At 32.7% G+C, this 15,038-nt stretch overlaps 3 protein-coding genes across 3 annotated transcripts in view; all 3 read left to right on the top strand.

Moving 5' to 3' along the window:
- The first annotated feature begins 801 nt into the window (after positions 1-801).
- LOC108975178 (probable fatty acid-binding protein) lies at positions 802-5,051 on the top strand. The gene is made up of 3 exons (XM_018943508.1): positions 802-981; positions 4,636-4,907; positions 4,980-5,051. The coding sequence occupies exons 1-3, from the start codon at positions 909-911 to the stop codon at positions 5,028-5,030; spliced, it is 396 nt and encodes a 131-aa protein (XP_018799053.1). The 5' UTR covers positions 802-908; the 3' UTR covers positions 5,031-5,051.
- A 139-nt stretch (positions 5,052-5,190) lies between these two features.
- On the top strand, positions 5,191-8,433 carry LOC108975177 (tricarboxylate transport protein, mitochondrial-like). Its single transcript, XM_018943506.1, has 4 exons — positions 5,191-6,488; positions 6,560-6,686; positions 6,764-6,987; positions 7,781-8,433. The coding sequence occupies exons 1-4, from the start codon at positions 6,374-6,376 to the stop codon at positions 8,209-8,211; spliced, it is 897 nt and encodes a 298-aa protein (XP_018799051.1). The 5' UTR covers positions 5,191-6,373; the 3' UTR covers positions 8,212-8,433.
- Positions 8,434-14,231: 5,798 nt separating this feature from the next.
- LOC108975184 (putative tricarboxylate transport protein, mitochondrial) overlaps positions 14,232-15,038 on the top strand; it is a 15,263-nt gene continuing 14,456 nt past the window's right edge. Inside the window, exon 1 of the mRNA XM_018943520.1 lies at positions 14,232-14,374. The gene's annotated coding sequence lies outside the window, so the exon portion shown is untranslated. The remainder of the gene's footprint in view (positions 14,375-15,038) is intronic.

Genomic DNA, 15,038 nt, shown 5'->3' with positions numbered 1-15,038 from the left:
ATATAATAAAGCATGCATCTTCGCACACTTTACATAAATAAATATGCATCATTTTAATTTTAGCTTGAAAAATATACATATGTATATTGCTACTCTTGATTAGATTACAAAGCGATGTTCTGTCTACTATATCTACCTTTGTATATATGAACCTTTTCAATAATAATTTGGCATTGTCCAATTCTCATTCTTGTATTATTCATTCATGTACTGGCGGCGCGCATAAATTGTATATACATAAATATATACATATGTATGTATGTGTCCGTTTACTTATCTGTATATGCATGAGTATATGGATTTTTATTATTACTAAAATWTTATAAGAAATTTATTATTATTTGTGATATAAAAATACGATTCAGCGAAATTATTACAGACTATTGACACAAAAACGTATGTAATTATGTATGTATATATTAGAGTATTAAATTTTATATACAAAATGTATGTACACGAGTATTTATGTATTTATATGTATTAAAAAATTAATTTATATTTAAAATTATTAGTCATMACATCAACACTTTTTAATATATTTCGTCTATGAAGCAACCATGTTTTAGTTAATTTTCTTATTTCAACCAAAAAAATAACAGTTTTGCGTTGAAATGAACCATATAATATTTTTGTAAAATTTGCGCTTGGTGGCAACGCTATAATTATCAATGTCGCCGCAATTGCTGCTGTTGTTGTTTAAATTGGCATTTGCCGGCATTCAGCCGCTGCTGTCGAGAATMTACAACAACAAACTGCCTCGCGTTCTCTGCTGCTGTCTGATATAAAAGCGGAGCTCCAATTGCGCCGACATCTGTCATTAAGTGTCGTCCACAGATATTGTGTGGTGCTCCAGTTGTTTTAGATTTTTTTTCAAGTTTTTAAAGTAAAACTTTATAAAATCTCCAAAAATGGCCGTTTGGGAAGGAAAGAAATACAAATTGGAAAAGAGTGAAAACTTTGATGAGTACATGAAGGAGTTGGGTAAGTTTCATATATTAATGGTGTTGTTTATACCGTTAAAATCGGAGCAATGCCCGTTGAGAAATGCTCGCTTACACAATTTAATAAATCAACATATGTACGTACATATGTATATATATTTAAAAACTCAATATTTTGTAATGATTCATATGTACATATGTATGTATATATGAAAATAAGCTAAGAATGCACAACGGACATGTCTATATAGTGGTGGTTAATATGGCACCGATGGCGTGATTTTCAGGAGTTGTWCATAAGAAGGAATTTTGCGTATACACATATAAACACAAGTGGCCTACAGTAAAATTTAACGCATTGCTGTAAAAAGAAAATCGATTTTTTTTTTGCATTCCACATTTCTCTTGGTCTGCTAAAAACTCAGCATMATTTTCTTAAGCTCTATGGGTACAGCCAAAAGCCAGCTTCTATTTCGCGCATAACTAAACCGGTTTTAAGGTTTCTGCTAAATACTGTCAAAAATGCCGGTACATAAATTTGCGGTAGTGAAAAGAAAAAAAAAAATCCAAAGAAGATTACGATTCAGCTCTTTTGCGACAACAAAAAGTATGCAATTGATATGTGTTGTTTTCTGCATTTATTTGTTGGTRCCGGCGGCAGAAGTACAAAGTGCAAGCGTGCATACATACATACATATGTATGTATAGTAAAAGGAAAGTTGAACTTCGAACTTAAAGTTATATGAATGGGAGATAAAAATACATGCGTTAAATGAAATGGATAACAATTTATATACAACCAGAAATATATATAAATACATATGTACATATGTTTGTTTGTACACTTATGAAGATAACACTTTTTCTTTATACACATTTTGTATTTCCTTAATTACCAAACAGCTTAACTATTACTTTTTTTTTAGTATAAAATAAATTGGTAAATATAACAATGTATTATGAAAGTTTGAAGCTGAAAAGTATTAATTTAAAACAAAATAGTTTGACAGAGAAATATATTAGTAGTACATTACAATATATACTTTTCAAAATATACYGAAAGGGTAATCTACATTTATCAAAGTAAATGCGCCACACCTATACCAATACTCAAGCTCAAGTGCTGAAGTAATAATTGTGTGGTATCAGTTTGCAAGTTCTTATGACCACCTCATGCACATACGCTGTGTCAGAATTTAGTTTTTGCATTCAGAAATGTAAAATTATATGGATATTTGTAAATATGTATCTTTAATAACATTTAAGCGATAAATATTTTTTTAAAAGCAATTATCTGAAGCCATAAATTCCCCTAGTAGGTATTTGTATTGCGTGATCAATGACATTATGAAAATATGTGAATATATCTTTACCAAATAAGAGGCATTTATGGAAGCTACGTACATCGAAGCTTTACTCAGTATAAGTTTAAAATTAATAAAAAAACAGTATTTGTTTAATTACCTTTGCAATTTGTATGGCATTTTGCATGAGATGTATTTAAAAACATTTAGTGAATTTGAAGTGTTAAGTGCTTATTTAAATATACATGCATATATAGTTGCCGAAATTGTATGCAAAGGCTTTTGTTTTTATTAGTAATAGTGTGACCACCAAAGTCAGCAAATTGTTCGGTAATAACAATGTATACTACATATCTTTTTACACTGTCTATTATTAAATATATTTATTTATATTTTAGGCAAAGTGTATATTTGCAATGAATATATGTATGTATATACTATATATATATTTTTTTATTATATATATATTTTATTATTGAACATTTGTTTTTTATGGTGCGAAAGCGAGAGTCTTATCAGCAATATAATGACACAGCCGGCCGAGCAACGTTCAGATGTTCCCACTGAAGTATACATAAATTTGCGTTAATTTATGCACTTAAATATGCATAATAAATATAAGTGTATTGCTTTCTAATGCACAGTGTTGATTTAAAGCATTGGTACTAGACTATTATCACCTATATTCAATTGACTTTTCGACTTCGATCTATACTGTGATATATGTACATACTATATAGTTTTAAAACTAGCTCGCTCGCATTTATCACACTTCCCAAGATTATCTTTTACTAACGTAAAGTACAATGTAATGAAACTCCTATTTTTTTTATTTGGACATATAGTCAAACTAATTTCACGAGATGAGTCTTTATAATACTATACAAATGCAAACAAAAAATTTTGAGCTTGCTATTTTTTTGTATTTTTTATCTACATATATACCTATTTATATACTTATCCTTAAATATCTACAATTTAATCTGAGAAATATTTCGTCAAGTGCATGCCAAGCCCCCAGTTAAGCTATATATGTAAGTGCATACATACATATGTATGTTCGTTCAATGTACACACTATGGTGGCGTATGGTATGGCAGTATCTTATGTCAAGCGAGTTCAATTTAATTTACATATTTTATGAATTATCTGCCTGCTAGCACGTATGCATATGAAGAACTGTATGCATTTCTTGAGTTTTTATGCAGGGGCATTTACAATAAATTGCAGTTTTAAGTTGCGGGATCATATGGTACAATTAAATTAAGAGTTCCTATTATGCCTGCTTTTTTTTTACTTTACCTGTTASTTTATGGAATTTTCAACTTATTAATGCGTTTACTTAAGAAAACGTCCATAAAATGATATTGCCACTGATCTGTTTAATTAAAAACTGCTCATATGAATATTGCAATCATAACCATTGTCACTGCTATATCGAAGTGGTTGTGATTCGTGACGTGCCCCTTACTAAAGGGCGGRGCTTTTTTAAAAATTAAAAATTTGAAGTTCAAAATATGTTTTTTTTTTATAATTTTCTTCGACCAATGATATATTAAATAAGATAAAATGTTAACTTCGAAGCTAAAATACCCTTCACAAATAAAAAAGTTTCCATATAAAAATTTTATTATTGTAWCCTGTTCAGGGTATAAAAAGGGAGCAACCCATAGAATGCTTCTACATATTTATAAATTCGTATTAATGCATCCTAAATAAGGTCTTAAGCATCTTAATTTGAAGATATCTACATACATATCGAAATCACATACATATATATATGTATGTGAATGCATATTTCAATTGAAATGGAAATTCCGCGCCATTTTCACTCAATTATTTCTCGTTTAGTGCAACAAGTGCACATATGTATGCTTGATACTGTGGGACAATGTGCATATGCACGTGTATGTAACGAGTAAATACATATATAATGTRCGCATATAAGTATACTTAAAATGTATGCATGAGCCTGACACTCGCCCTTTTCTCTAAAGTGGTTTTTGTAGTTTTATGCGTTTATTCGTGCTGATTACGTATAATTGAATTTGATTTGATCGCTTTGAACTTTAACGCAGCCAATTTTGGGTTAATTTTATTATTGTATAACAATATGTAGGCTTCATTCATTAAATTTATTATATTTTTCAATGCGTTGTATATCAATTAACACTACTATCAAATTTCTTTGAATGCACATAGTTACATATGCACGCAAGTACTCCCATCATATGCAAAGTAAAGTAGTGAAATTGATCTACATAAATTTTGCCGCAACCACAATGTAGTATTTTAATATGCCAACACCTTCACCTTRAATTGTAATCAATACAAATTGAAAATTTACATAAATATCGCGAATTAATTTCACTTTTTGTCATATATTACAGGTGTCGGTATGGTTATGCGTAAAATGGGCAATAGCGTCAGTCCCACCGTTGAGTTGAAAAAGGATGGTGAGACCTACACTTTCACCACTACCTCAACCTTCAAGACATCGTCGATCAACTTCAAGCTGGGCGAGGAATTCGATGAAGAGACACTGGATGGTCGTAAAGTGAAGAGCGTTATCACTTTGGAGGGCAACAAACTGGTGCAGGAACAGAAGGGTGACAAACCKTCAACCATTATACGTGAATTCACCGACTCCGAACTGGTGACTGTAAGTTTTGCTAAATCTTTAATGAATATAATTTTAACCAATAAAACTAATGTTTGCTTCTTCTTTCCATAGACCCTTACTATTAACGGCGTCAAATCCGTCAGATTGTACAAGGCTGTATAAATCCATTGTACAAAGACCATAGCAACAAATAGTTAAATTAATAATGCCACATCTTGCGATAATTAAGAATTGAAATACTAAATATCATGCGTAATATTTTGCACTTTGTATGACAACGTATGCATACATCAAGATATATTTTTGGTTTTTGTGTATTCCAATTTTTTTTGGACTGAAAGTTTTTAATTTTTCTAATGCATAACTGCAACTAAATTATGAGTTTGTTATTGAATAACAATTACCAATTATTGTACCGTTAAGCATTTAAAGAATGTTAACTATTTTTTTTGCTAATACATTTTAATGTATTTATATTTGAATTCAGAAATTGTATTACTGCTAAGCATTTAAGCACAAAACTTACGATAGTAAAACGTGAGTAAATTTTTGCATTAAAATAAATTTTATTAAAAGAAGAAAAGAAGAAATTTTTATCTTAATGAAAATAAAAAAAAAACGAAGGTAATGGGAAAAAGATTACTCATTTTAGAATTTATTGTATTCGTAAATAGGTAACATGTTTTCAAACATTTCAATGACTATACCCTGAAGAGACGAGTTCAATTCCGAGTGAGTGTCTATCTGTTCGTCCGTTAACTAATGAAATTTGGCAGATGTGCTCCTTGGTTAAAAAATGATGACGTGTTCTTAGATGGATATAGTAGATATTTTCTATTTTATTAAAAATATTTGAAGAATATATCTATTTTTGTTTAAATTAAAGGCCTCCGGGGGAACCTAATGAATACCCAAAATATATCGGTAACTCGCCTATACTGCAACCTCTTACTATTTTTAATCCTTTTATTTAAATCTCTGTGCCGAAATATCAACTATTTCGATCAAGTGATCTCAGCTGTTGACGACCATATGATTCTTTTGTTACTAGTATGTTTCTACAATGGTAATAAGTTTGAATAAGATAATTGAATTAAACGAAATCGATTTTCTTCACCGATTTATATCGATTTTAAAAACAATTATTTGGAGCCCGCGGCACCAGTGTTCTTTATAATTTAGGCTTTTTAAATATATAATTTTGTTTAWTAATATAAAGTCATGCAATACTTTTGTTCATGGCTGTAAATTACACCCTATTCTTGATTAGCTACCATCAATAACAAAAGCAAATCAGCTGTGTTTTGTTTACGTTGCTTAAAAGCTCATAGTTGTTTTTATATTAGATAATAGTAAAACTCTACTGTGATAATAAATATAATGTTATAAATAGTCCAATGGATTGTCACTATTACACTCCTAAAATTATATAATTAAATTATGAAATGAAGTATAGTAAAAAAATTCGACAACWTCAAAAATAAGTGAATTTATTATAAATTTCAATGGGTGATAAAGGATGGAAAAGTGTTTTATGCGGCGGCATGGCTGGTGGTACTGACGTACTTATWACATTTCCTACAGAATACATAAAAACACAACTGCAATTAGATGAAAGAGGTATACAGAACATAACCAAGGAATTCACGGAACTTAAATATGTTTATAAGCAMGAAGTCTTTTCAAACCAGGTGACAAAAAGAAATATAGTGGGGTGATAGATTGCTTTAGGAAAACCACAAAACAATATGGTATTTTCGGGCTATACCGTGGAATGAGCACATTGCTTTATGGAAGCATGCCAAAAACTGCCGTATGGTAAGCAAACAGTAGGTGAAATTCATGCAATATATGTATATATGTGTATATAAAGACAATTTATGTCTTTCTTGTAGCTTTGGATCCTTTGAATTTTTCAAGTCACATCTTGTTGACGAAAAGAAATCGCTCTCAACATTTAATAGCTTCTTATGTGGTTTGGGTTCCGGAATAGTGGAATCCATACTTGTGACAACACCAATGGAAACTTTGAAAGTCAAACTTATAAATGATCGACGTAGTGAGAAGCCAAAATTTCGTGGAATGTTTCATGCTGCTCGTCTCATTGTAAAAACAGAAGGTACGTACATACATACATATGTGCAAATATATCATCCTTCATTTATATTAACTTTTTATCTTATCCCGTTAATGGTTGATTTACTCGTAATAACTGTAGCAAATTTAAGCGTAAAACAATAAGAAACGTGAACTTAGGTTCAACCGAAGCAATAATACCCTTCATAACTAACGATTCTATATAAGACCATTTACGCGCTACTCAGGTCTACGTAACYGGAACGGATACTGATTTTTATCTGGCCAAGAACTGTCAAACTGTAAGCATTCTTTCAAATTAGGTCAGGAATACTTTCTGCGGCTGTAACAAAAACCACATTACAAATAAGAATTTAATTTGATCGGCCAGTTTGTATATCAGTTGTATGCTATAGTAGTCCGATCGGAACTATTTTTATTAGATATTTTACCTTTGTAAAGACAATAATTCATGCCACATTTAGCGAAGATAACTCACCATATATAAAAGCTTTCCCTACTAGGGCTGGATTTTAATCTGATCTAGKWCTGATCTGATCTGAACAATTTATTCGAGATTGTACCGTTGCTTTGGCCTATAATCAATGCCAAATTTTGGAAACTTGGAATGAACAGTTTCRTTTTGAGTTACAATGGATATTAGATTATCAATCAAAATGTAATCCTTTACGTTTTTCTTTGGTCCCTTAGCCACTCCTCCCTTCTTCCTTTTTTATCATTTGTATCACATTGTTGAATCATTCTATTTATTGCAMATATGTATATATGTATGTATATTTGTTATTTTCTTAATATTTTAATTCTCATTTAAACAGGTTTTCATGGCATTTACATGGGTCTTACGCCGACGTTGCTCCGACAGTGTTCCAATCACGCAATACGATTCCCTATAATGGAAACATTTAAAAATTTCTATAAAGGTGATGACCCAACTCGGAAACCGCCTAAATGGATGATAGCTATGGTGGGATTTATGGCCGGCGGYACCGCTGTGCTTGCCAATACTCCAGTTGATACATTAAAAACACGCATGCAGGGCTTGGAAGCCTCTAAATATAAAAATATATTCGATTGCATCTTGAAAATATCTCGTAACGAGGGAGTATTAGCACTCTATAAAGGCATGGTGCCACGATTAATACGTTTATCTCTACAAGCTAGTGTAATTTTTACACTTTACGATGTATATATGGAAGCGTTTGATGCATTGGAAGAAATGTTGAAAAGGAACAGAGGGAAAAGTTGATTGGACGTTCGTATTTATTTTGAGTTGCAACTGGTGTTGTATCTGCTGTAATATATTTGTGTAGTTAAATGGATAGAATATTGCGAGATTATATTGTTTGAATACTCAAACAGCGGTTTGCTGAATTCATTTAGTGGTAAAAAATTAATATTTTATAATTGATACTCGTAATTAAAAATAACTGTTAAATTTAATTTTTGCATATCCATACTTTTGATAACAAGAATTTTTGATACTAGATACAGATATTTAAATTATAAATAAATATTAAATTTATAATGATGATGTTTAAACAATTGTTGTTTACTGCATGGGAGCTATTTTTTGGCATAATAATAAAAACAAAGAAACAAAAACACTAAGGTAACTAGAACCAAGCGTAAAATCTTATATCTTCTATATATATGCTTATTGTTCTTGCAGATTTGAAGCTGGATTGATCTTGTATTGATCAGCGGATGTAGAAGGCGCAGAGCAACCACTGATAATAGTTTTTGTTAGTAAGAAATGATCGAAATGACAAATAGACATAAGATTCGTATAACTAGATTGTTATCCGTTTAGCGACCACAATTCAGTATTGCAGACAGTTATTTTGAATATTATAAATATTTGAAGTTATGAGGGGCATCAGTTTTGAAAACGTGATTTGTGGGAGAACGCTTTAAAGTTTTGAAATATAGTGTACACGGTCCATTTTGCTCCAATCGACTTGAAATTTAGACAGAATCATCTTCAGATTTTAAAACAAAAATATTTATAAAAAATAAAAATCAAAAAAATCAAAACTCTATTTCCCCCTTAACGATATTGCCTTTTTCATACTCTCTCCTACCGGTTTTACTACTTATTAAATTTCCAACAAAACTAAGTTTTCCGATTTATGATTTTTTTTCATTGAATGTTAAGCTTGAAAAACAAAAAAAACCTTGTGAAAGGCTACGTTTACGAAGAAATCGTACGAGATCTTTTGGTGGAGCATTTGAAAATTGTTTAACTCTAACTGTTATTAATTATTTAACAGAAAACTATCCCAAGAAAGACTTCCAATATAATTTTAGCTTCAAAAATACCATTACCATTTTTATCTGTAATTTTTGTTAAATTTTTTTTGCACTAACAAGTTTTTTATAATCGATATATGGCATGAGTTAATGAAAAGTTTGAAAATAAAACATTTTAATAATGAATGTGCCCGCACCGCGAATAGAATTTTTTATTAAAATATACTACAATAAGTGAGTAATTGCAAAAAAATTACATTTTAARTTTACTGTTAGTTATTCTTCATTGGTAGGAAATCGAAAATTATCAACTCTTGTTATTTTGACATTGCTTAGATTTAATTTTTTTACAATATTTTGCAAACCTTTGTCGATAAGCTCATATGCGCTTTCTCTAAGTATATTTTCACTGCTTGATATTTATGCTGCTGCTACTGGGTCCGTGAAGTAATCAGCTGTATTCTTCATTTTAACGCATGCGCCGTCTAGTCTTCAAATTAGTTTATACAAATTTACATAGCGTAGGAGTTAAAAGTGTATGTGATTTGACTGTCATTACCTTTTGCAGGGGTTCAAAATATTTATGAACATTACTACGCTATATGCTGAGCGCATTTCGTATATTCGTTTTTTGAGTTGCACATTGCTACAGTTTGAGAATTACTGAGTTTAGTCATCACTACATGCATAACTCACCTCTGGCGACCTATAAACATTGCTTGTAAGCGTTAGTATCAAACTGCCGGTTGGGTTCGCGTGGCGGTTCTACATTTTTTCATATTTTTTCAGGTGAAAATAAAATAGCAGTAAGTTTACAAAACTTGTAATTAGTGAAATGTTAAAGTTTCACATAAGCAAGAGCTTGTCATGGCGTATACGTAACGTGACATTGGCATTGAAATTGATTGGATCGCCGACATACATACATATATATTTGCAATTTTTTTTCTAATTACGCGAATATTAATAATAAGCACATATGAAAATGTATATGTGTTAAATGTGTAATTATGCGTTGGTAATTTTTCCCAAGTGAATTATGAGTGCTTGACTGGTTTATAGTCTCGGTGTTCTGGATTGCGTTGCCTGTCTTTCYAGTGCCGGTTATTTATTTCTCTCTTGTGCAGACTTACTTTCTAAGCATTTTATATTTTGGTTGCATTGTTGTGCAATTTAAGTGGGTAGTTGATAGTTAACGTGTTGCTCGTGAATTTGTAGACGGAATTACTGAAGTTAAGTAATCCTAAATTTATTACTGTTAGGATGAGCCGATAATATTCGAGTTTATAAAATATCATTAAAAATTTTTTAATTTAATAGGGGGAAATACAGTATTGCGTGTCATTTTATGAACTATTTTCACCTACGATGGTAAGAAGGGACCTAGRTTGCCTTTTATATTTCGGGGTTAGAGAACAAAAACAAATTTTAGTCATCGAAAATCATTTTATTGTTTTTAAAAATAKTCTCCATTAAGATCTAAATTCATTTGCTTGCGTTTCAACCAATTTYCGAAGCACTTTCGTCACTCTGTTGAAGTATCAAACAAAACATGTATTCTGAACTCATCAATCGTCTCTTCAGGTGTCTAAAAACGTTGACCTAATAGATTATCTTTCACGGAAATTTACAAAGATAAAAATAATCCAATCGATCTGACGAGCGCTTTCTCTGTACTTTCGGTCACAAACGCGCAAATCAACGTTTCATCAACTGTCACGATTTCATAGACGTGTTTCGAAGAACATTTCTCCCGAGCAATCCTACGAGCCGTTTTTTTTTGAGTGATCACCAAATTGTGTGGGCTCCATCGATAACAAATTTTTTATATTCAAATGTCCGCACGATATTGAATTCCATCAGTGTAAAGCTTTTCTAGTTTCTCGCGAAAAGGCCAGGGCTATATGGGGGAAGCTTCAAAACTTCCCAGCCAAGCTCTCCCAGTTTTTKCCGAGTAATCAAAAATGCGTGTGATCTAGCGTTGTCCTGRTGGACGACGGAGCCCTTTCTGTTGATCAGTTCTGGCCGTTTTTTTCGATTGCTTCCTTCAATCTTAATCTTGTTAACAGTAAAATGTAGAATCAATCATTCGACCAGGCTGGAGCAGTTCATAGTGGATGATTTTTTTCCAATCCCACCAARCACTCAGCATACCATTTCGAGGCGTTAATCCTGGTTTTGCGACCATTTGTTGAGCTTCACCGTCGTATTTGATCCACTTTTTGACAGACAATTCATATGGTATCAAAMATCGAGCTWTTTTTGTAGCCAGGCTTTTTTAAATGGTTCAAAACCGTTTGATAATGAATGTTAAGTTYCTTAGCGATATCATGGCTGCTTRTGTGGCAGTCCTGGTCAATCTTTTTCATAATTTCCATCGACTTCTTCAACGATAGGTGGACCAGAGCGAGATGTTTCTTTCACATCGAAATTTYCAGAACGAAAGCGGGTGAACCATTGCTGAGCTACACGAATTGATGTAGTGTCGTCTCCGTAAACTTCACAAATTTTTTGTGTGGCGTTCTTTCATTTAATTTCTTCATTATTTTCATTTTTGAACAACTGTAACTTTTTTTCAACTTCTGCGTATTTAATTTTTAGTTAAGTGAAGCTTAAAATCTCACCTTTCTGGCACTATATGGTAYGATACAATGTGATTGGTAGCACTGGAGATATACGACTGCAACAACATCTACTGACAAAATACGAAAGAAATTTCGACTACCTATATAAAAGGAAATCTACCTAACCCCACTTTTGTCTGGAACTGAGTCATAACTAGTTGTTTCAAAATTACGGCAAATTAAAATTGTGTCGTGTATTTATTAAGATATTAGGATACTTTAGTAACAGGCAGATTGAGCAAGAATCTGAGGGGCACGACAGTACAGAGCGGACGACGCAATTGCAGGTTTGTACGAGTCTGAATTTTTAGTCAAGAACAGAAGTTGCAATCACGAAATTATTTAGTTAATTGCATACATAGGTGTGTGCAAGAACGGTCGGTATTCATCTATTATATGGCAGTAGGCAGAGTGGGTGAAGTTTGGAAGGAAGAGAGACCAGACCAGTATCTGGTTCCCAGCTCAACCCTTGAAGAAATAAAAGAGATCTTGCKATACTGCAATCCTTCATTCTCCACTCATGACTGGGGAGTAATCAGGCTAGTAAGATAGAACTCAGGAATGRTATCGACAAGCGCTAATCAATAACCAAGAACCACCATTTGGTTCAAAAGAGTTCAATTTTATTTTGTTATGCCGTGACCACGATGGTTCCGTTTGCATATCTCCCCCGTTTTCGATGACCCGGTGCAGCATTTCGAGAGGAGTTTCGGCTACAGTACACTCATTGTTGTCTTCGGGCTCCCTGAGCGTTGCTGGCTGATTTTCGTAAACCTTTGATTAAACATACCCCTAGGGTGCCATTTATCGAAATTAAAGAGCCGCCAAACTTTGTACGCAATATTTCCATTTTAGACGTAAAAGAGGCACACCGTCTTTTTGGATATAGAGATCGTCTCGCTTTTAACTTGACGACATTTCCTGCTAAAGTTCGAAAGAAAAACTGTAAATTTTGGGGGATGCAATTGCGTTTCCTGAACCATACGAGGATTTGACTCACTTCAATAGTGCCAATTTTGTTTGTTAAGCCATAAATGGGTGTTATCTGGTCGGACCGTGTTTTCGGGGAAGAACTCTTACAATAATCACCAGAGAATGTAAATTTGAATAAAATGCTTGGACACTTTCCAAACGCTGAACTGAGCACACAGACAAACCACGAGCTGTCAAAATCACATTATCCCTATTGGTAGASGCTGTACTTGAGATTATGCTGTTGCAGGAGATACCTTGGCGAGCTCGGAGGTGTGAGTCAATGTGGTATCACAGTACTTATTACGCAAAGGGATGGCCAGCGATTAAATATTCAGGTTTCTGCGTTTTCCTACTCTTTCTCTTTGTTGTTTATACACTGATTACATATTTTAAAGAAAATTATTTCATAGAGAACAAAAAAATATTACAGTTTTTCTATGAAATGTGCCACTGTGCAATAAAGCAAAAAGCTTTAATTTTTAAACATTGTGTGTGCCTTATTTTCTCCAAAAACTTGTACAAACTTGAACACATATTTAAGAGCAAATGCAACGATTGAGTAGAGACATTCAATGAAATTACAAAACCAAAGTTTTGATTGGGCAGCTGTTCTATACCTCACCGAACTCACTATACTCTTTACAGCGGYTCTGGTTGCTAAAGTATAAGCTTTCCGGACCAACTCTCAAACGTGCTGTCGACTACATTATTTTTAATGACGATCACCATCCAGCAGGTAGCTTTTGCCAGTCGATTTGTGTTACTCTCTCATAGGAACGATGCGCTCGTTGACATGCTGCTCTTTGAGTTGTTGAACTTGGACCGGCAAGTCAACAAGCAAGTCGCTTCATACAGACAGACCTTTTGTTGTATTTGTAGCTTTTGTCTGAGTATATATCACATCCGCACATATGTATGTATCTACTTGTGTGTACTCATGTGTATGCATGCATTGTATGTATGGATGATGTATGGTTGCTTATGGTAAATTTGGGACGCATATGGCTATCGAATTGAGAGCAACTTGGACTTTTGTTGACATTCTTGTTTTCCCTTTTGCATGAGCACGTACTCGTGTATTAAGTGGTCGTCACTTTGGCTTTGTGACCASACATTTGCATTGAATTCAGCGTGAGTAGAGTAAAGCATACAAGCATACAAGCATATATAAACTTATATATGTACATGTGTATGTATGAGTGCGTGAGTGTAAATATGTATGTATGTGCCCTAGTGTTTAAATTCCGTTTTGGAATTGGAAAGAGCTGACCAATACAWTAATAATAACAAGCTGCAACACATGCAAACTTACACAAATACCTATGTACAAGCGCTCATATATATGTATGTACATATATATTTTTATGGAGAGTTTCGTATGAATATTTCCAATTTCAAAGCGGTATGGGGACCTTAGCAGCAACAGTCGCTTTCATGCAAGTACAGTGTATCGTATGATCGCCAACACTAGCGGTGCGTGTGCTATTTATTTGGTTAGTCAAGCGCGCGCAATTTGTTCGAACGGATTTCAAATCGAATTCCGTAATCAACCTTTGGAAGGTGTGTGAAAAGTATTCTTATTATTATCTTTTACTTTTTTCAATAAACATATTTAAAATAATTGTTTTTTGACAACCGTTTTGAGTGAAAAGCAATACAGAGCTACCAAAGGTGTAAAATAATCAAGTTCTACTTATACTCATACATACATACATACTTGTATGTACTTAGAACATTGCTTAGTTCTGCATGAGAGTGATAACAAAAACCGGAAAGTTTGCAATGCAAGCTGGTACAAAGTGTCGCGTTTGCGAACTGTATTTGAAACACTTTGTAATTTTATTAAATTTTTGTTTTACGAGCGCATATTTGAATACTTTTTTTTTTTTAATTTAACGAGTTCTGTAGACCTTCTGAAGAGTTCGCACGAAACGTGAATATTTGAACCAAGAAAAATAAAAACTTCTTGTTTWTTATGAATATATCGTCACCCATGATGCAAAATAACGTAACATCACTTTTCATAAGTTTGCAGGCGAAGGAAAAACGATATAATGGAAACTCGTATTGAAACAAAATTTGAGTTTTGGTTAYAAAGTGGTTATATATTTGTTCAATTTGACAGCGGAGGCTTAAAATTTTATGCAATAGATATTAGGTTGTCAAAAAAGTCTTGCGGCATTTTTGCGGTATTTTTATTGAATTTTCAATTGTTCATAAAATT

Source organism: Bactrocera latifrons, unplaced genomic scaffold (assembly GCF_001853355.1).
Source record: "Bactrocera latifrons isolate USDA-ARS-PBARC rearing strain unplaced genomic scaffold, ASM185335v1 scaffold_62, whole genome shotgun sequence".
Classification (NCBI taxonomy): domain Eukaryota; kingdom Metazoa; phylum Arthropoda; class Insecta; order Diptera; family Tephritidae; genus Bactrocera; species Bactrocera latifrons.
The sequence above is the reverse complement of the archived record's forward strand: the minus strand, read 5'-3'. Positions and strand labels throughout refer to the sequence as shown.